This window comes from Carassius auratus, chromosome 41, assembly GCF_003368295.1.
Source record: "Carassius auratus strain Wakin chromosome 41, ASM336829v1, whole genome shotgun sequence".
In the NCBI taxonomy this organism is placed as follows: Eukaryota; Metazoa; Chordata; class Actinopteri; order Cypriniformes; family Cyprinidae; genus Carassius; species Carassius auratus.
Window position 1 is genome coordinate 7233057 of NC_039283.1, and position 22734 is coordinate 7255790.

Here is a 22734-nt window from a genome sequence, read left to right on the forward strand (position 1 = left end):
GAGTAAAATCTGAGAATTTACTAGCCATTGGCTAATATTGGACATCATTTAGTCGCCCATACTGAAGAGTCGCATATGCAAGTGATTTACTCGCAATGTAGAGGGCTGGTAAAAGATAATGACTTTGGAAAGAAATGTAACATTACAACATTGTAAAATCTGTTTTAAAACTAGTAGAGAACAGCAACGTCAAAAATTCACCTTTCTTATCTGCATCTGTGTTGGTTTGGTATCAAGATAGTATTTATAAATATTTTGAAATTGTTTTCATTTTAGTTTTTAAGATTCAATGATTTCATGTGTTTTTTAGACATTTAAAAAAAATCTGTTTTGCATTCATTTTTATTTCAGTTTTTGTTTTAGTAATTTTAGTACTTTTAACTTATTTCTAGTAGTTTTTTCATATGTATTTGATCTCAGCTTACAGAAAACACATTTATATATATTTTTTTATTTACACTAACAACACTTAACTACATGTGATTCAGTAAGAGTTGAAAAAGGGAAATGAAGAGACAGACATCACTTGGTAGTATTAAATGTACTAGACGTTTTATTGGATTTGACCTTTCAGATTCATGTTTCTACCAGTAGTTGTGTCCTTATCTTTAGTTTCAGTATTCACACATCTGTTAGACTGCAACAACGCACTGTCCCTCCACTCACACACTCACACACACACACACACAGACACAGACACAGACACACACACACAGACACAGACACAGACACACACACACAGACAGACAGACAGACAACCAGACCTGATACTGCTTCATACCAAACAGAACCTGGTGTGTTTCGGTTCACAATGATGGTTGATTTTATTCCAGAGATGCTGTCAACATCATACTAGTTTTCTGTACAGAACCTGTCAGGAAACTGAATTCTTTTGTTTCAATCATGTGACTTCAAACATACAAGAGAATCATTTTTTACTGTTTTTCAGTGTTTCTATCTGCCAAGATATGTCTTTATTCATTTAATCAGATGTGGTATTGTTTACATTTTCCCTACAACACAGAGACTGAGAGCATTTGGGGTTATTGTAGCGGTCAAACAAGCACACAAAGACAGCAAAAGAACGTCAGTGAGAGTAAGAGGATTCCAATGTCAAACTTAAGTAGAAAACAAAATATATATAAACAAAGCCACCAAAACCACCTCCATTAGTGATTAAAGAACACAAATCAATTAACAAGCACAATTACTGACAAAACATGAGTGAAATAAGTCAACGTTCCTATGTTAACAGTTTAGTGTGTGCGTTGGGATCCAACAACAGGTTTTGTATGATGTCTGTATGCGTGTGTGAATGGAGGATAGGTTGAGGGAAAAGGCATGGATGTAAAGGAGTGGTGAAGGGACGGCCTTTTTTAGTAGGCGGGCGTACATACTCCCTTTTTTGCGTCAAAATCTCCTTTCGTATCTACATAATGATTATGCAGCTGCCCGCTTTAGGTATATAGAGGACTTTATGTACACAGCTGTGTGAAAATACATGCAAAGATTATTATAGGAAATGGGGGGCTTGAGGTGAACATTTGAGAGTGTGGAAGGTGCTTTGTGGTTTCCTCTTTGGAGAGAGACGTGCTATTGGCTTAAAGCTGCTGGACGGCGGGAGTGGATGGTTTGCGTCTTGTTTGAGAAGAGAAGTAGCAGAACAAAATGGAAGATGTAGGAATGTGATCAAAGAAGATTTGTTGATCAGTAATATGTCTCCCTTTCCACCCATCCTGCAAAAAAAAAAAAAAAAACAAAGACAGAAAATGCATTAATCACTTTGAGAAATGCTGCACATCCCTGATGCAAACAAGGACATTTAAAGATCCAAATCGGGGGCTTTATGCAAGATATATTCGTAAGAAGTGTGTAATTTTGTGCATGTGTCTTTGGGACGGTATGAAGGGACACGTACCACCGGGGTTCCGGCGCAGGAGCAGCTTTCGGACCTCATCATAAACAAAGATTAAGAAACTGTATGGGAAAGCACAGAACCACCAGCTCGGCCTGGAGATGAGAGAGACAGATGAAAAGAGAGACTGTTTTAAATCGCAGAAGAGTACCATAAACTTAACATTTGGATCATGTGATATACTGTATGTACATTTCAAATGAGTGTATTTATTACTGACCTAATAATTAAATAGCCTATTTACTAATAAAATGAATCATGAAATCTGACTCAGTTTCAGATTCTTTTGCTACTGTATGATTCATTTTCATATCAATGTTTATGCATTTTTACACCCCATATTCAAGAAACATGAGGAGCAGGAATTCCTATCTGAATGGTTATACTTTACATTTGAAATAGAACACTGAAGTCTTTCCTGTCATTTTTGTTCTTCCTTGCTGATTAAAATGATTCATTCCTTTCAAAACAAAGAGAAAAACCTAACTGACCCTAGAGTTGGATCTGGATGTGTGCTAGTAACTGGAAAATTCATTTTCATGTATGCATTTGTACATGTGTGTGTGTGTGTGTGTTGATCTCACTTGAGCGGGTACATCCTGAGGGCCACATCCATGCCTGGGCAGTATGAGAGGAATGCAGCCAGAGCTGTTTCTTCAAACAGCCCAAAGATCAGAATCTTATTTCTGTAAAAGGACAAACACAGTTAGATCATATGTTCTCATTGATTTAAACATGTAAATGTACCCACACTTCCTGAACTCACTTCATGCCCTGCTGGAATACTGAATTACGTCTAGTCTTGCAGATGATGACATCAGCCCATTGTACAACCACAATACTGACAAAGAACGCTGTGTGACATGTAAACTCGACGATCTTCCTCTGCTCGTATGTCTGGGGATCATGAACACACAATCTTACAACGTGCAGGGAAACGTCTTTAAACCTTCGAGACAAGCGTGACATCTAAAACACTCACCCACTGCTGTCCGTAACTGTCCTCCAGGTCATTCATTGAGCGGTCATCCCAGTTGAGTCTGATACCCACGAGCAGTGAAGGAAGGAAGCCATTCTCAGCCAGAATCACAAAATAGCTGAAGAATCCACCCAAAGCCTGGATCATACCTACACACACAAACACATGCTTACTTTTTCTTTTTCTTTTTTTGAGCAGATGCCTGCACAATCTTAATATTCATGACAGATTTATAAAATAACATATTCAATTTACTAAATTATATAATAGTTAAATAAAGGGATTACTGTTATTTCAAGGGTCTTACAACAGCACAATAACCAAAACCCACATAGATATAGTAAGCAATATGATAAAAACAACAGATCATTTACATGTTTTGACACAGACTCAGAGGTAATATAGCTACGCTCTCTCTCTTTCTCTCCCCCTCTTTCTCTCTCTTGCTCTGTCTAATAACTTAATTATAATTAATTTTAATATCTGCATTATTTCTAATTCGAACAATAAAAATAAGAACAAGCAGAATAAGAAATTACCAATCAAAGGAAATCATTAATTTGCATTACAGAGGTGGCACAGAAGAAGACAAAAGTGGCATACAGGCTAGGTATTTACAGAAGTTTAATTAGGCTTAGAGGTGACATAGATGTTTTAAATTCATGACAATCTTATGAAATTAATATTTTAAATATAACATCTTGAAAAAAAAGAAATATTGATTGATTGATTGACTGAAATGATTTAAACAACAAGAAGGATACTTAAAAAATGTAACTAAACCTGCCAGTAGGTGGCAGCAAGTCACGCAGTTCGGCACAGAATCATAGGCTTGTTCAAGATGCGCCTAGCCTCGCCTGAATGGCTGATTCATTCAGGAGCTTGTAAGTCTGTGATGGGTAGCTGAATCATTAAATTTGTGACTTGCAAATCAGCTAATCAACTCAAAACACCTGTAAATGTTTCCTGAGCCTTCAAAATGAAGTTTTGGAATTAGCAAAGGCGTTGGATGAGATGTGGGAGAAATTAATCCTACTCACAATAGCGTTTTAAGTACAAAAAGCGGACAAATGCCTTGAGAAATATAATCTGATCAGTGTTTTCAGGTGTGGTAACCAGAGTATAAGCTGAATAATTGATGATGGGCCATTTAATTATTAGAAAAATAATGCACACCCGAGGTGGTGATGTGACCATGATGCAAAGCGGAGTAGCACAGCAAACAGTTTCTATTTTTAGTACCAAAGCAAACAGTTTCAAAGTTGTTTGTGACTAACCAATTTGTCCATAAGCAATGCTGATGAGACGCTCGTTCACAAGTTTGTCTCTCTTAGGGTTCCTGGGCTGCCTCTTCATGATGTCACTCTCAGCAGCCTCATAAGCTAGGGAAATAGCAGGTACCTGTGGAGATACATATAAAGTTACGTTTCTGTGAATGGGTAAATTATTGTGAATATTGGTCTGAGAGTAGGTCATTATTTTTCCTATTGTTCTTTTATTATTTTAGTGCTTACCATGTCAGTTCCCAGGTCGATGCAGAGGATGGTGATGGTGCCCAGGGGCAGAGGGATATTGACAATAATGAAGAACAGGAAGGGGGTGATCTCAGGGATGTTGCTGGTCAGGGTGTACGCAATAGACTTCTTCAAATTATCAAAGATAAGTCGGCCTGAATGGGGAGAAGTTAATTTATATATTTTGTTTGACAACATCAGTCCTGTCCTCCTATTCAATATTATTTTCTCGTCTTACTCACCTTCTTCTACTCCAGTAACAATGGAGGCAAAGTTGTCGTCCAGCAGAATCATGTCAGCAGCCTGTTTAGACACATCAGACCCAGCAATGCCCATGGCAACACCAATATCAGCCATCTTCAGGGCTGGAGAGTCATTCACACCATCACCTGTTACAGCCACAATGGCTCCCTAAGTGAGAGAACAACAAACAGGACATATATAGAAAAAAATAAGTACTTTATTCATATTACAAAGGACCACAAACCATCTTGAATACCAGCGTGTGCGTTTACCTGCCGCTGGCAACCCTCTACAATGATCAGTTTTTGCTGAGGAGACGTCCTGGCAAACACAATCTCAGTGTGATTCTGCAGAACTTCGTCTATTTGCTCCTGAGAATAGTCCTTCAGATCTGTTCCATGAATCACACAAGCTTTGGCATCCCTGAAACAAACAATAAATGCTGGTAAATATATAAATAACTTTGTCAAATCTTTACAGGCAAAATCCAATATTTTAAAAGGGCAAAATATTTTGCCATACAGATTTTGCAATAGGTTCAAGTTGGCCGTGTTGACCAATAGAAACTGCTTGGTTTGGAGGTGATTTCTGTGTGAGTTGTGCTTCATTCATCATTATTATTGACAGGCAATGACACCTTTTTGGACATGAAATTACACTAATCTGGCCGTACCGTTAATGCATGTTGATATGTGATGTGCTTTTACAGTGCTGGTCATTGTATTACCTGGGATTGACCTGACTGACGGGGATGTTGAGGCGGGCAGCAATGTCTTCCACAGTCTCGTTACCCTCTGAGATGATGCCCACACCCTTGGCGATGGCCTTGGCAGTGATGGGGTGATCTCCGGTCACCATAATGACCTTGATTCCAGCAGAACGGCACTTTCCCACTGCGTCAGGCACGGCAGCACGGGGCGGATCGATCATGGACATCAGACCTATAAAGCAAAGGTTGTCTGTATGGAAATTCACATCTTCTGTGTCAAAGGCAAAGCCTTTTGGGTACTGGTCCTCAGGCATCAAGACATGGCAGAATCCTGTGGAAAGAAAGAAAGAAACCACAGTGCTAACAGTCAGTTATACAGTTTAGTGATCATTATACAAAAATATTTGACCTAGAATGCAGTGACTAACCAATAGGATTTGAGTATTCTAGAGTGCTGTGTAATAATAATATATGTACCCACCAAGCACTCGCTCCCCAAGACCTCCAAGCTCCAGGTAGGCGTTCTGGAATGCCTCCTTCATCTCCTCATCCATTGGCTGCTCTTTACCCTGCAGCATGATAGTGGAACACCGATCTAGGATGCGCTCTGGTGCCCCTTTCATCACCAACAGGTAGCGGTTATCATTGGGGTCTTCTGTCTCATGAATGGACAGCTGTGGAAATATGGAAAGAGGGATGATTGAGCTTGACTAAAATTTTGAAAATACCCCACTTCTATTTTTGACATGCTGCAGAGGTTTAAAAAAACAATTTCAGATTTACATTTAGTCTTTTATCAGAACCAAACAATATTTAGTTCCAGTATTTTCACCACAACAACAGCAACCGTATTTGCACTACACTATGTGCTATTGTTTGTTTGTTTAACCTCAGCTTTTCCATTGATGTAACTCATACTGATATTTTTTGTATGATTTTGAAAATCAGTAACGGATGACAAACCTGGTATTTGTTGGTGGAGTTGAATGGGATTTCGGCTACTTTCTTATTTTTCTCTCTCATCTTCTTGACTGAGCCACAGGAAAGCTCGATACACTTGAGCAGGGCAGACTCAGAGGCATCACCTGCCACATCCCTCTTTAGGATAGGCAGAGGATCTTGTCCCGCCTGAAACACAGCCCTGTTACACAGAGCCGCCACACGGGCCAGAGACACCCACGTCACTGAGCTCTTATCAAATGATGCACCTGCAGAAAGAGACCAACTTAGACTCTGGAGGGAAACACTGGTGTCATAAAGTGGGCAAGACTAGATCACCTCTGCATAAGAAGAAAAGAACAAACCAGACTGATCTTCAGTGGTGTCAGCTTCATGGATCTGGTTGTCAAACCACATGTGTGCAACAGTCATTCGATTCTGGGTCAGAGTTCCAGTCTTATCTGAGCAGATAGTTGAGGTGGATCCTAGTGTCTCTACGGCTTCGAGATTCTTAACCAGGCAATTCTTCCGAGCCATACGCTTCGCCGTCAGTGTGAGACACACCTGAGATTAAAGAGACATAAGGAAGACGTTGATTAAATTACATTTAGGAATAAAAAAAATATTCCAGTTCGTCTCATACGAATTAGTGCTGCTTTCGATTCTACAGGTGCTTCTCAATAAATTAGAATGTCGTGGAAAATTATTTCAGTAATTCAACTTAAATTGTGAAACGTATGTATTAAGTCCAATGCACACAGATTGAAGTAGTTTAAGTCTTTGATCTTTTAATTGTGATTATTTTGGCTCACTTTTAACAAAAACCCACCAATTCAATATCTTAACTAATTAGAATATAGTGACATGCCAATCAGCTAATCAACTCAAAACACCTGCAAAGGTTTCCTGAGCCTTCAAAATGGTCTCTCAGTTTGGTTCACTAGGCTACACAATCACGGGGAAGACTGTTGACCTGACAGTTGTCTAGAAGACAATCATTGACACTCTTCACAAGGAGGGTAAGCCACAAATATGCATTGCTGTTCAAAGAGTGCTGTATCTAAGCATGTCATCAGAAAGTTGAGAGGAAGGAAAAAGTGTGAAAGAAAAAGATGCACAACAAACCAAGAGAGCCGCAGCCTTATGGGGATTGTCAAGCAAAATCGATTCAAGAATTTGAGTGAGATTTACAAGGAATGGACTGAGGCTGGGGTCAAGGCATCGAGAGCCACCACACACAGAAATGTCAAGGAATTTGGATAAAGTTGTTGTGTTCTTCTTGTTAAGCCACTCCTGAAGTGTCTTACCTGAGCTAAGGAGAAGAACTGGACTGTTGCCCAGTGGTCCAAAGTCCTCTTTTCAGATGAGAGCAAGTTTTGTATTTCATTTGGAAACCAAGGTCTTAGAGTCTGGAGGAAGGGTGGAGAAGCTCATAGCCCAAGCTGCTTGAGTTCCAGTGTTAAGTTTCCTCAGTCTGAATGAATTGGGGTGCAATGTCATCTGTTGGTGTTGGTCCATCGTGTTTTTTGAAAACCAAAATCACTTCACCAGTTTACCAATCAATTTTGGAGCACTTCATGCTTCATTCTGCTGACCAGCTTTTTGAAGATGCTGATTTCATTTTCCAGCAGGATTTGGCACCTGCCCACACTGCCAAAACACCAAAAGTTGGTTAAATGACCATGGTGTTGGTGTGCTTGACTGGCCAGCAAACTCACCAGAACTTATCCCCATAGAGAATCTATGGGTTATTGTCAAGAGGAAGATGAGAAACAAGAGACCAAAAAAATTCAGATGAGCTGAAGGCCACTGTCAAAGAAACCTGGGCTTGCATGTCAGCTTAGCAGTGCCACAAACTGATCACCTCTATGCTAGGCCGAATTGAGTCAATAATTAAAGCAAAAGGAGCCACTCCCAAGTATTCAGTACATGTACAGTAAATGAACATACTTTCCAGAAGGCCAACAATTCACTAAAAGTGATAATTTTTTTTATTGGACTTACGAAGTACTCTAATTTGTTGAGATAGTGAATTGGTGGGTTTTTGTTAAGCCGAGTTCAGACTTCACGATTTTCAAAGTAGTCGGGCCACTGTTCTTTTCACACTGCATGACTATCTTGGCCAGCATTCAGTCACTGCTGTGTTCACACTCAGCGACAGAAGGTTTCACACCGCATGACTTTACAATAGAAAGAATCACAGACAACTCTGTCTTGCACGCAAACTATGTTTCACAACCAAACACACGCGTGATGTGACAAGGAAACAAGGTGGTACCACGCGTGCAAGACCGAGTTCTCACGTGAGACTGGAATTATTATTAAAAATGGTAGCCCGCAAGAAGCTTGCAATACGAATTGCCTGTTCACTGATTTGCAGTGAAAACAAGAAAAAGAAAAGAAGAACATGGAGGTGGAAATGGTTGGGGAGACGCGAGGATATTGTACTCAATAACTCCTCCAAGAACTCCCCGCTGCTCTGTATCTTATCGGTCATCACCGATGTAGTTTTCAGTCAGAACACTTTTCACACAGCATGATTTTGAATCACAGACAGGTCCAGATATTTAGCATGCCAAATATCTCAAGGGCATCATCGACTCGTCTGCAATTCTCTCAGATCGCGTCACACTGCGTGATTGTCACACGTGTGAACAAGCACCGATTTGTGATTTCGGGCATTTGTCTGCAATTTCTCAAAACCTGCCGGCGAGCCAAAAACTGGGCTAAAATCATGAAGTCTGAACTTGGCTTGTGAGCCAAAATCATCACAATTAAAAGTACCAAAGACTTAAACTACTTCAGTCTGTGTGCACTGAATTTATTTAATACACGAGTTTCACAATTTGAGTTGAATTACTGAAATAAATGAACTTTTCCATGACATTGTAATTTATCAAGGAGCACCTATATTAATAATCTTTCAGTTTTATTGGAACGAATGGCTTGTGTTGGAGAAGCTGATAGCACTTCTTTGGTTTTCATCTTATATAAGTGACAGGAAGCAGTTTGTTCAGATTAAGAATGGTCAATCAGAAATGTCCATTCCCAAATGATTATGAATTGATCATATCAAATGTTTATAAATGAAAAATCTATTCAAATTAAATTATTGCAAGATATGTTTAAACAGACTTTTTACTGATTTAGATATATATCCACTGTATGTTTTGATGCACTAAAAATAATCCTAGTCTTTTGCCCAGGAATCAGACTACACTGGTCATGCTAAATGTTTCAGCTTCACAAAATAAAACATAAAGGCTCCAAAATTTCTGACGCACTGTAAAAGAACTGGTTAATGAGATTAATTTAGCTGGAAATCAGTCCACACTGGTTTTTAATTCACTTAAATGTTCATTTCAGCGTAATTTTCTCTGGAAACTATCTGGTCATGCTGAATATTTTTGGACAGCACTGGTTACACTGTGCTAACTTTACTGAACGGTATTCGAATGCTTAGATTACTGAATGTGCTCACAGTGACAGTAGCCAGCAGACCCTCAGGCACATTAGCAACGATGATTCCGATGAGGAAAATGACTGCCTCCAACCAGGAGTAACCCAAAATGATTGACAGAATGAAGAAAGCCAGTCCTAGGAAGACAGCCACGCCTGTGATGATGTGAATAAAGTGCTCGATCTCCTTGGCGATGGGGGTTTTCCCTGAATCCAGTCCTGAAGTCAGTGTAGCAATGCGGCCCATCACGGTGCGATCGCCAGTGCAGACCACAATGCCACGAGCAGTGCCTGACAGAGAAACAAAAAACGTCATGCTTCTAAACCTCACATTTACACAGGTTCAACACTTCACTGTAGCAAATCCTGCACCTTCCACACAGTTAGTGGAGAAGAAAGCGATGTTACGGGTTTCCAGAGGATTGTCATGAGTGCAGTCAGGGGATCTCGTCTGAGGTTCTGATTCGCCGGTGAGGGAGGAGTTATCCACCTGTGTAGAGACACACAGTTGTCCACTAGGTAGCAACACAGGTACAATTATTTACAAATGACTGGTTTATAAACCACACACCTTGCAGCCATGAGAAGAGATGACTCTAAGGTCAGCTGGGATTCGGTCTCCACCTTTAACCTCTACCAGGTCGCCTGCTACCACTTCCTCAGCATTGATCTGCATCTTCTCTCCTTCACGGATTACTAACGCTTGCTGTGAATAGAAAGAGTGGGTAACACTTAATTTTAAGGAGTCCTTGTTACACATGATACATGATACAAAGAGTGTTTTTTTTCTACTCATTGTACTACTCCTTAAATTTGCAAGGATTGTCGCCAGTACCTGGGGCACCATGTTTTTAAATGACTCCATGATCTTGGAGCTCTTTGCCTCCTGGAAGTAGGAGAAGCAGCCAGTGATGATGACCACAGCTGACAGCACAATACCCAGGTACAACTAAGAGGAGACCAGAGAAGACACATTCAGTTATTCTATTCATGTATTCATATTCAATATTGATTCGTTGAAAAGGATGTGTGTAGTTAATGGTGCTAGTGTGGGAATCTATACGCACGTTATCTCCAGCTGGCTCATCTTCGGTAGCAGCCTGAATGGCGTAGGCCAGAAAGCAGAGAATAGCTCCGGTCCACAGCAAGATGGAGAAACCTCCGAACAGCTGACGGCAGAATTTAACCCACTCTGGTGTTGTGGGAGGCGGGGTCAGAGCATTTGGCCCATCTCTTGCCAGAAAGTCTCTAGCCTTTGCATTAGTTAAACCCTTTTGCGAAGAGAGAAAGAGAGGTCATTATCTAAATTTACTAAATCAATGTCGTGCCACTCAGTTACAAGATAAGTAGCTACAATGCAAAAACTAATCTGAATTAATCATGAGAAAAAGTTACTTTCAAGTGCAAATGTAAAATTTTATTTTAAGTATTCACTCAGTGAACATATCAAGTATGCTGTGTACTAGTAAGGGTCTATTATACCAGCGGTTCTCTTCCAGGGGGCCTCAGAGAACATACATGGAGGTGACAAGATGACTTATTTGTTAATTGTAATTTGAAATATTACATAAATAAATATTAATGTATTATATAGTGTATGGTGCTCCCTAGTGGTCAATAATAAGCAGTTTGTTGCATCAGTCATTCCCAAGATAAATGATTTATTCAAAAATGTAAAACTAAAGCTAATATTATCTACTTCTTTACTTATTAAAAAGAGTTAAACTTTTATTACATAAATAAGTAAGCAAGAACCTTATTTAAAATAAGTGCTTATATATAAAATATTATACATTGACATTGTAGGCTATTTATTTGTATTTTTTTCCATCAACAACTGTTGTTTTAATTGTATCATATACAGTTATAGAAACTTCTTGAATCATGAAATTAATCACAGTCATTATCCTTATCTACTGGCACCTATTGATACTCCTAGTTCCTGTTAATTCAAAATTTTGAACACAAGGAGTTTTGTCATAATTATAGCAGAAGTACATCCTACAGGGGAGGCAAAACATTATACAGAATATGGTGCTCCCTAGTGGACACGTAGTGCTGCAAAACTCATTCTCAAGACCTGTTCTTCATGCACTTAAACTCAGATAAGTGTGTTATGCTCTATTATATTTTAAATCACCTAAACACATCAGATTTATATTTGCAAAAGGGTGTTTTTGTTGTTGTTGGTGGTTTTTTTTTTTAATGTTTTTTTTTAGCAAACATGGAAACCTGGTTTTAACATACACTAAATAATTTGTGAGTTTACCTGAACAATGTCTGTCTGAAATTTCCGGCATACTTCCTCAACTGACATCTTGTGTTCCGTCTGAAATGGAAGGTAAAAAGTGAAATTAACAAAAGAAAAAGACAAAAGATTGCTACCGCGCTGCTTTGTGAGTGTGATTGTTACCAAGGGGACTTCTTTTTTCAGATCATCAAGATCCTTGACCCCCTTCTTCTGCTTCTTTGGAGAAACTTTTTCATCTTTATCTTGCGTGGTGGCCACGCGGTAGCTATCCGATCGCCCATACTAAAACACAGAGAATAACCAGTTAATTAACTTTAGACATTCAGTCACAGAAACTGAGATTTTCATGCTGTGTTTCAAACAACATAAGATCATAATAAAGAACAGTTCAAGTCATTTTCAGTTTGAACACTGGTCTGGCAGATGGTGGATCATGGGTAGTGTCCGAACAGATCCGTCCCTTTGTGCTCTTGATTGTGTGGTCACCTCAAAGAGCTAATTTAACCTCATTCAATTTGCTGAAAGAATACCGAACTTCCCATCGTTCTGTCATTCATATGAAGTGAGTGTGGCATCAAAAGACTCTTGTTGTGCATCAAAGACACACTGATTAGGTTGAATATGAGTCTGTTTCAGTTTACAGTGTCATGAAAGTCTAAAATGTGTAGTGGAACATACACAACACATTTCAGAGAGTGCATGAGCTTCAAAACATCTTGAATCTAATTTTTCACGCTTTGTTCTTTATCTAAATGAAAACAGAACCGACACGTCTGGTTTAGACCAAAAGACGTAGACTCACACACACGGCCAGGTGATGCCTATTAAAAGAGAATGAGAATGTGAGAGAAGAAGATGGATGGATAGATAAAAAGAAACAAAATGGGGGAGAAGATGGAAAGAGAAAAGAGCTTTCAGATGTGGGGACTGAAAGAAAGCTGACAGACTAAGAGAGAAATTCAAAGAGAGGGAGAGACAGAGGAGTATGTGTCACTTCCTGTGTGGTAATTAGATATTGACCTGCTGCTCTATCAGTGTGAGCTTGTCGCCGTCAGCGGCTGCTTTTAATGCTTGATGACTCTCAGCATCACACCACCTGCCCAAAACCAAGCGGACACACAGCCGCACACACACACACACAGTGACCTTCTAACCAGCCTGCATGGGACACACAACAATGCCACAGATCCTGTGACAAAAGCCAGTGCGTGTATGCTAGGTGACACCACTCAATAATTAAGTGAATAGAAAGTGAGGATCACCCCTATCAGCTCACACTGATCGTACAGCACATCTAAAAGCACATCTAGGAGCTTTTAGAGTTTGACTTTGTATTAGTGGCATAACAGTGTGAAAGCTTGTAAAAAAAAAAAAGAAAACTGATGAGATATACTTGGAAACACTGCAAACATACAGTACACACAGGTCCTCTTTCGTTTCTATCAAATTAAAGACAGCTGAATACACACAAAGAACAAAGGGAACGATGAGAGAAATGAGACGGGGAAAACCCATAACGAGAGTTGTGGTCAGAGGAAAATAGATTAAAAAGAAAAAAATAATAATAATATATGCTATGTAATATGTTTCTATACTTTTTCTGTTTTTATGGTAGGTGTGTGTCTTTAGATGTGAAGGATCTGTACTGATACCTGCACTGCAGCTAAGAACAGAGCATACTCTTTCTCTCACAAACAAACCTGAGGCAAATTCTTAGAGATATCAGATTAATATTAACTTTGAGTAAAGCTCATGTTGAGAGATACACTGTCAGACATACAGACAGGGTCTGAGAAGAGGAAGACAAGAAGATCAGTTTCTAAATCTTTTTGCCACACCTGTTAATGGAAGATCCATTGAAGTGTACATAAAATAAAAATGAATAAAAATGAACATAAATAACATTTATCTATTAACATAAATAACATACATATTCCACTAAGATAAATGTTGTTATACCATGGAAGTAACTTCATCTTTGAATTGTTCATGTCACATACATTTGCAAAGGCCTGATTCTTACACTGTTATTGAAAACATTTTATTTTTCAGTTCATAATAAATTTATTGGCAAGTAACTTTAGAAACTGGTGAGTAAAGTTTTTTTTTGTGCCAAAGCCACTTATTTGAACCTTAGAGAAAACCCTTCAAATCTACAGTTATTTATCATTATCATTGCTATATTTATGTGATTTAAATGACAGTATGGTTTACAGTAGAAGTCTACTGTAGAAGCTGCATGTCATTAAATGGTAACAGTGCTTATCTAATTCCTGATGAGATATAACTGTGCTCTTTTGGCAACATTACTGACTGAGTGTTCCTTGCAGAGAATATAACATACTGCTCTGTAAGAGAACCAGAGACGATGGGCTGGAATTACACGCCAGCACAAAGACATTTCAGCTGACTAAGACAGAACACACACACACACAGTCTCTGGTACCGACTTATGTCTGTCCCCTGAACTCTTCTCACAAATTATTGATGCTCTTGAAACTGAAGGACTCATTCAGTCTACATGTGTAGTTTTGCCATCACAGGAATGAATTATATTTTAAAATATAGTAAAAGAGAAACGTTATTTTAAATTTACATTCAGTCATTTTGCAGATGCTTTTACCCAAAGCAACTTACAGTTGTTAACTAAAGAGGCAACCAGACACAGGAAGTGCTCGTAATACCAAGTTTCAGGCATGGTTCACATAAGTACAAGCTAGAAAGGGAAGGAATAAATAAAGAGAAAGACAAAGGTTTTATTCTCTCTTTAATTTAGGATGAAGTAGCGTCAAAAGAGATGGGTTTTCAGCTGTAGCCTGAAAATATCAGCTGTGAGTATAAGAAAACTCTTAGAGTATAAGAAAGACCTTTGGAAAGGAGTGTAACTTGTGACAATGACGAAACCACCATCGAAACTATCTTAATCAAACTGAATAGAAATCATATCTTTTTACACCATTTGTTACAATTTGTTGGTGTTTTAGAGCCACGCAAATAAAAAATGATAAAAAGATTACAAGAATAAAGTCTAACCCTAACCCTAAGTCAAAATATTTTGAGAATTAAGTCAAAATTATGATAATTAAGTCATAGCAGTTACAAGAATATTATAGTTATAATATATATAGTTATATAGTTAATATATATATAGTATATAGTTATAATATTTTGAGAGTATAGTCTATTTTGTGCATGCAAATGGCCCAGATTGGGAGCACTGGGAGAAATTGCAGTGGCCTGGCAACTGATTTGAATATTTGTGGGACTGTTAGCATAAAGTATCCAACTGTATGTCATATAATCAGAGGTATGGTATGCTTGGAAATAATATTTTGTGTCTTCGAAAACATTTGTTACTTGTAGAGCGCCAGTCACCCTATAATAGCAATGAGCATTGTACTTTGGCAGTATTAATGTAAAACAAAGTCTCAGCTTTCAAATTCTACCAGATTTATAGCAAAATCCTGAGAGGATGTTCAGGACCAGAGGGAGTCCCTGCCAGACCTTGTCTTCTCAGTCCAGCTAGTCCTGATCTTTAGGCAGCATGGTGCCAGCTCTAAAGCATTGGACTGTTATGGCAGCAGACACATCCGTACTGCCCTGAGAGTGCTGTTTGGTGTGTGATACATTGCTGTGAGTGTGTCAATGACTTTTACACGTCGATAGAGCCATAAAAAGCTCTTTTTGATCTGGCATGAGTGTGTATTTGTGTGCTTGACTCTGGGGACTGACCTTAAAAGTGTGAGTCATGAAGTACTTGTTCAAGAGCAGATAAGACTGAACACTTCATCCAGTTTGTGACTGAATGAGTGTGCGTGCGTGTAAGTGACATTGCTGTACTATCTGTTACATTGTGAGATGTAGACCAGGCTAGATCTGGGCCTCAAGTACAGAATAAATAATCTATAATTAAAAATAATCTAATAAATAATTTCCAAAGCCATATTTCTTATTTTAACACATCCCTTCAAAAATCATGGTATAATCATAAAAAAAAAAAAAAAAAAAAATCTAGTTATCTTAAGCACTAAAAGATTTGGCGTAGAAATTGATACTTGTAAAGAAAAAAAATCATTTATAAAACTTGTGTTATAACAAAAGACTAGAAATCCTGATGAACGTTCAGTAAATGGAATAATGGAATTATTATTTTATTTTATATATATATATATATATTTTGACACTCCTAGTTTCAATTGCTTTTTTTCAGCCACAAGGCCAAAAAGTTTGAGAATCACTGGTTTGAACCAACAGAAAAATTAATAAACCTTCTTCATTAATAAAGAATACTGAGATTAAATAATTACTATGATGAGGTCATTTAATTCCTTTACACAGAATCCTCACATAACCCTTCCACAGCTCAACCAACAAACACACACACACACACACACACACACACACACACATTTAAAGGATTGTAAAATAAAAATAAAATAAGGGTGGGGGGGGGTGGTTGTTGCAATATAATTAAATTTGGTCAGCGCTTTCTAAAATCAACATTGAACAAAATCTATAATCCTCCTTGTTAAATTATTACCTCTATATCCCCTCCTGTTCTTTCCTATCCATTACTCTATCCCTCCATCTGTCTGTACTTCATCCACTCAGCCAAGCAGAGACAAGCAGCTTTGCCAGAGTGTGGGGCATCTGTGTGTATGTTCTTGATTGGAACAATAAATCACCGTCCCAAACTACAGTCACAGCAGGACACACAGATTCTTCACGTCTCAAAGGTGTTGTCCAAGGATTCCTCTCTTTATTCTGTCTCACACAGACAGACTGTACACACTTCATAAGCAGTTTCTCTTGCCATTTTATCATTTTTAACTCCCTAGTTAGTACTTAGTCACGTTCTCTCTGACATCTGACATTTATTGTTCATTACAGCTCTAGTTAAAGCAGAGCCGATGGTCAGCTGCCCAAGAATTCCTTCTGTCACAAATGGACTATTATTTCTCTGCTCCTCTACCAACAAAGGATGCATTAATAAATGATGGTGTGGTGTGGATGTGGAACCTGAACCTCCACCTCCAAACATGTCCCAACTGATGGACCTGAGGGGGCAGTTACGCTACATCAACACTGGGGAAAGAGGAGGAGAGGGTAATCTGACCTTGAGTATCCTCTCCACTCACAGACGTCCAATGGACAGAATGTGACAACGAAACCTAACACACTTTTAAGCCCAAATGTGTCATTTTATGCAGAGACAATTGTCAGTAAGACACTTGTGAATTGTCTTTAAGTTGACTTAAATGTGAAAACATAGTGAAGAAATAGCACTTTTCACATTTAACCTTTAACAACAACAAATCTTTCATACCTCTAAATGTGGTCCAATAACATTGATACATTGAGAGACTGTACCATAAACCAGTAGTTATAAGAGGCGTATGATGTGGGGGGTGTTTCCATATAAAAAAGATCAATTAGTTCAAAATAATTTCTGTAATTTCAATCCTATATTAAAGTCATATTAATACAAAGGCAGCTATAAAATGTTCTAATTATTGATTATGTGCTCAACTGAAGGATGTTATACAGAATTTCCATTTATTCAGGACATGATGTTCGGAGAGGACATGCATTGAATAACATTATTTATTGATTAAATGCATTATTACATTTAAAACACAATCAATGTACTTTATATACACTACTGTGCAAACGTCTTAGCCCATTAGTATTTTCACCTACAACAGTAAAATATAAATATAAATACAGACATACAACAATGAAGTAAAACAGTATAAACCAACCAACAACTAAACTACTGACAGATTTTGACTATAAATATAGTATATATAAAGGTTTACCTATATACAAGCTAAAAAATACAGACTACACGAATGCTTCACATAATACTTTACCTATACAAAACTAACCTACTGACAGATTTTGACTTTAAATACTATATATAAATGTTTACCTATATATAAACTAAAAACAACATTCAAACTATACAAATGCTACACATAAACACTGTACATATACACAAATTAACCTACAGATTTGGAATATGAATATACTATATATAAATGTTTACCTATACATAGACTGAATATGAAAATATATATAAACTATACGAATGCTTCACATAATACTGCACATGTGGAAAGAAAAACATTGTAAGTCAAGCAGCTGGCTGGGGAATAGTGCAAGATGACTTGTAGTGCATGTAAACACATATTTTAGTCTTTATGGGAGTATGTGCACACAGCAGTGTGTGTGGAAAGGAGAACTGCACAACCCGTTGCGTTTACAGGTAGGTTTCTTCAAGTGTTTTGTGCATCATCACGTGTCTGAACATGCCATCAGATGTTCTCTCCCTCTCTCTCTCTTGGGTTAATAATGAAGCAATATTTAAATGTAGATAAAGAGTAGAGTCATAGAGTAAGCTGTGCACATTCTTGGTGTTTGTTTCCTTCTGGTCTTTTTAAATGGCAAGACTTCAACATTTAATAACTGAAATTAATGTTTTACATGATTTTAATGTTTTTACATTCAAAAAAGTCATACAGGGTTTTAAAGGGGTCATATGATGTGATTTCAATTTTTCCTTTAGTCTTTGCAACTTCACAGATCTTCTTCATGCACCAAGAGCTTGTAACACTCCAAAGAGAAAGTCTCAAATCAAAAGAGATATTCTTTATCAAAGTTAAGTCTCTGCCTCGCCCCCATAAAATGGCTTGTTTAAACCTGCCATGTCAGAGAGATCCTGTGTGTATCGAGGTGAAAGTAAGAGCACTTTATTTGGCCTCCTGAAAGAAAATGCATTTTAGGAATCATTGATGCATTTTATAGACGACCATTTCATGTAGGAGAGGAGGTAATTCTGACTTGGCTACAAGTTTTGCGCATTGTGTGTGTGTGTGTGTGTGAGAGAGAGAGAGAGAGAGAGAGAGCAGGTCAGCTGTCTTAACTGTCCATGACTCGTGTACTGCAAACACATATGAGCTTCATCACTGTGTTTGTCACACCACTCTGTTCATCTTTCGGACTTTAATTGATGGTAAAACTAAGGACAATATTAACTGTCTTTACATTTATTTTGATAGAAGAAGCTCATGATTATGGAAAGGTGGTGCATTATATTTCCAAAATGTCCTTGCGGTGTTCGGCCAATCACAATGCACTGGTTCAGCTGGCCAATCAGAGCAGACTGCGCTTGTCAGAAGGAGGGACTTTGCATTTGAGAGAGGCGGGGCATAGAGGATAATATGTTTTTTGAACATTAAAGCATGTCAACATATTCTGTTACACAAAATAATGATCTTTTTAAAAGCATCATATGACCCCTTTAATGTTTTTACATTCAAATAAGTCATACAGGGTTGGAACTGCATGAAGATATGATGATAAAGTCGTACTCTTGTGAACTATCCCTTTTAGAGACCATTTGAACTCCACGAATTCATGACCTCTATGAAATTTGTTTAATTTCCTCTATTCGCTTTTCGTATCCGCATCTCGTGCCTATCACAGACCGTTGTCAGGGAATTTCCTCTCGCGTGGCTCCGCCTCGTGTTTGACGCAGAGAGCGGCCTGTAGAGCTGGGATGATGGTGATGATGATGGTGCACTGCCGCGAGCATCACTGCGACACAACCGGCACGGCGCGCGGCAGAATCGTCTGAACGTTAAACTGAAAGAAAACTGCGCTTAAGAAAGCAGCATGTCTGTTTAACCAGGTAAACTCACACAGCGCTAGGATTAATCCATGACTTCACAAAACTGTCTGCGTAGCGCTGCTGGTTCAGTTTTGACGCAGTCACCGCAGCGCGTCTGTGACATTCAGTACATTCAGTACTGCGCTGTTTAATGTTTCTAACGGATATTTTATAGCTGAAGCCGGGCTCTCCGGTTCCCTGGCAACGGCTATCAATTCTCTCCGCGCCTCGCTGCTTCCTCGGCGCGTCATACAGACACGTGACTCCGAGCGCGATAAAGCCTCGCTGATCAGACAAACTGCGCCACTCGCTGACATTCGTTTCACCCCAACGCAGTTACACACTGCAGCCTACCTGATGATTCTCCATTGGCCGCTATTCAAATTCAACATTAGGGTTCATGATTCAGAACTGGATCTATTAAATCTGTCCTGTCAGTGATTACCCAAGTGAAGTTATGTCACAGATGCAGGAAATAAGCCGTCTGAAGTACAGATTTCGGGTAACCGCATTATGACGCATGGACTTCAGCGATGGACCGGCTTTGCGATGTGTGTGTTTGTGTGTGTGTGTGTGTGTTGACAACAGTCACTCAAACACACCCAGAAATGCCGACTGTGCCCATAAATACAACAATGACTCAAATTCCTATTCAGTACATCCGGATTAACTGTTCAGAACAGGAGGCGCGCGCTGCTGAGAGTAGCCTCAGTACAGAAGAATGGGTGGAAATGGGGTGCTGGAGGGGGGAAGGGGGGCAGAAACAGTTCTAAAACATGTCAAAACGAACTGACAAAACAACTTCTGAGCATACACATTCTGAATAGAAACATACATCACGCATTCATCCGCCAAAGACAGCATTACGCAGCGCTGCCCTTATAGAAGGTCTCCGGCATAACCCGATTAAACTGGCACGTGAAGATTACTAAAATAACCGTACAGATACTATCATTCACACAACACCGACAAGCTTTCAATTAAGATGCCAGGTGTAACGTCATCTGCGTCTACGCCACAGATGTATAAAAACAGGTCTGCGCGGACTAAGACGACAGCGTCTAAAAGTTATGAAAAGCAGTTCCTCTGCATTTGCTGCTGGTCATTCACAGACTTTAATCACAATGCCAAATGTATAATGTCTAATCTGTGACGTGTGTTTCCAGAGCGTCCTGTCCCATCAGTCTGTCGCAGTCTCGAAATCCGCATCTAAGTCAATGTCATTCTGTCACTTTGTATCTGACAGTATAGGACATGACGCAGCGTTTTTCAGCATTTAATCCTGCTCAATAAAGTTTCAATTCATTTGAAACATTGTTTAAACCCTTTTCTGTTTGCTACGATGCAGTCAAAGAGAGGTGTCGTACTTACCCCCATGGTTGCGCAGTCAGTCCGTTCTCTTCAGGTAATATTGGAGTGATGGAGAGAGGGACACCCTTTTACGAAGAGAGAATGGCAGTCATCAGAAAGGCGAATAATTAACTTATACCTGGTTTAAAAACTTTGATTCGGTGGTTTACCTCGGCTGAGGGACCTAATGCGCGCACTTTCACGTCAAGATATAAAATCAAGTTATTCGTTGCAACATGAAGTTAATGAATCTGACAACTTGTTAAGGATTAAACAAACTAAATGGTCAAATGAAATTCGACGGCGAGGCAGTGCATTTCGCATGGATGCCGGTGTCGTGCGATGCTCTTAGTTGTTGCGATTAAAGCCGGCAAAACTGCGAAGCCACACGGACACCTTTTTATGATCTGGTGTCTCTCCGCAGCACCGCAGCTGTCGCATCACTCCGCCTCGAAAGAAGCGCCGGTAGATGTGAGAGATGCGCTTCTCAAAGGAACGCCCATATTGGCGCTCTCAGCCAATAGACGCAAGCAAGCTTTAATATCGACGTATCATCTGTCCAATCAACGCGTAGGCAGCAGATGCATGTCACCAATCGGAAGCGGCTGAGGCTCCTCCTGCGGTACTGCAGAATTCCTAAGGTGACAGTCGCACAGCATCATCGCGTGCTCTGAGATAATCTCGTTTTTGATAAAATGGACTAAGAATAAGCTAAGTCATAATCGGTGTGATTGCATGATTAATGTATTGTAAACGTGTTTGGTTTATTGTTGTTTCTGTGTATTTATTAGGTGTATTCAATTTGTCAGAGAAAGAGCACTCCTGCACTCCTGCAGTTCTACCCGACACTGCGGTAATTCTGAAGCACATTATGTTCAATATGTTGAAAACGGTCCTTTCATACTTAAACACTGCCTAACATCTTAGCCATTTTTTCATTATAATCTAATGTTTTATGTATATAATAATTTATCGTGACTTTTCAGTTATCAGATCACCAGTTTTGGTCTCTTTATTATTTGTGGCGCATGTCTCAATTGTATTTGTTTTTTCCACTCTGGAATAATGAAATAGCAAATTTTGTAGCTTATATAAATAAGAATGACTAATGCTTTACCAAAGGCAAATATATCTTGCTATTAAGCTTCATTTTTACATGGGCTATACATTACACATTTATATATACTTCATTCTATACATTACTCTTTATTGACATCTTCTTCTATTTCCTTCACTCTCCTATACTGAACACCTTATTTAACTTCATTTATCTTTTCAAATCTGAACTACAGTTTCTCTAATTCAATTCATTAGCAAAATCCACAATACTGAGTACAGTATGATGAACACGATGACTGCAAGAATAGCTTCATACTGAATACTCATTTACAGTGCATTTAAAAAGAACAGACAACTGCAAACAAGTTCAATAAAAAGAACGGAAGATGGAGATAATAAATGAAAATGTGACCTTACTCTCAGTGACCGTGGAAAGGTCAAACTTACAAAGCAAACACATGCTGTCACCTTAAAATATCACAGATGCCCTTTAAGGTCTTATTCATGTCTCTTACAAAAGACAAATGTCATATGTTAAAGAAAACATATGCATACATATCACAGCTAGGCTATAGTATCTGGGAACACTTCGTACTCCAGACAGCAACCTTCTAATAGTCAGAGCCACCATCTACAGATCCTTC

The 22734-nt window shown here is 38.8% G+C and overlaps 1 protein-coding gene across 1 annotated transcript; it reads right to left on the minus strand.

Moving 5' to 3' along the window:
- Positions 1 to 530: 530 nt before the first annotated feature.
- Positions 531 to 21469, minus strand: LOC113059992 (sodium/potassium-transporting ATPase subunit alpha-3-like). The gene is made up of 22 exons (XM_026228737.1): positions 21202 to 21469; positions 21053 to 21117; positions 12172 to 12291; positions 12028 to 12087; positions 10826 to 11029; positions 10594 to 10707; positions 10330 to 10464; positions 10131 to 10248; positions 9781 to 10049; positions 6665 to 6863; positions 6324 to 6568; positions 5842 to 6034; positions 5379 to 5691; positions 4924 to 5074; positions 4651 to 4819; positions 4409 to 4563; positions 4172 to 4295; positions 2898 to 3043; positions 2682 to 2812; positions 2500 to 2601; positions 1919 to 2010; positions 531 to 1736 (listed from the first exon to the last, which is right to left on the minus strand). The coding sequence occupies exons 2-22, from the start codon at positions 21056 to 21058 to the stop codon at positions 1708 to 1710; spliced, it is 3075 nt and encodes a 1024-aa protein (XP_026084522.1). The 5' UTR covers positions 21059 to 21117; positions 21202 to 21469; the 3' UTR covers positions 531 to 1707.
- Between the last annotated feature and the right edge of the window lie 1265 nt (positions 21470 to 22734).

Coding starts and splice junctions, on each gene's coding strand:
- LOC113059992 (XM_026228737.1), bottom strand. Junction 10,708..10,825: donor ATGAGCCAGCTGGAGATAAC/GTGCGTATAGAT, acceptor GTCTCCTCTTAG/TTGTACCTGGGTATTGTGCT. Junction 5,075..5,378: donor GTCAGTCAGGTCAATCCCAG/GTAATACAATGA, acceptor TGTTTGTTTCAG/GGATGCCAAAGCTTGTGTGA.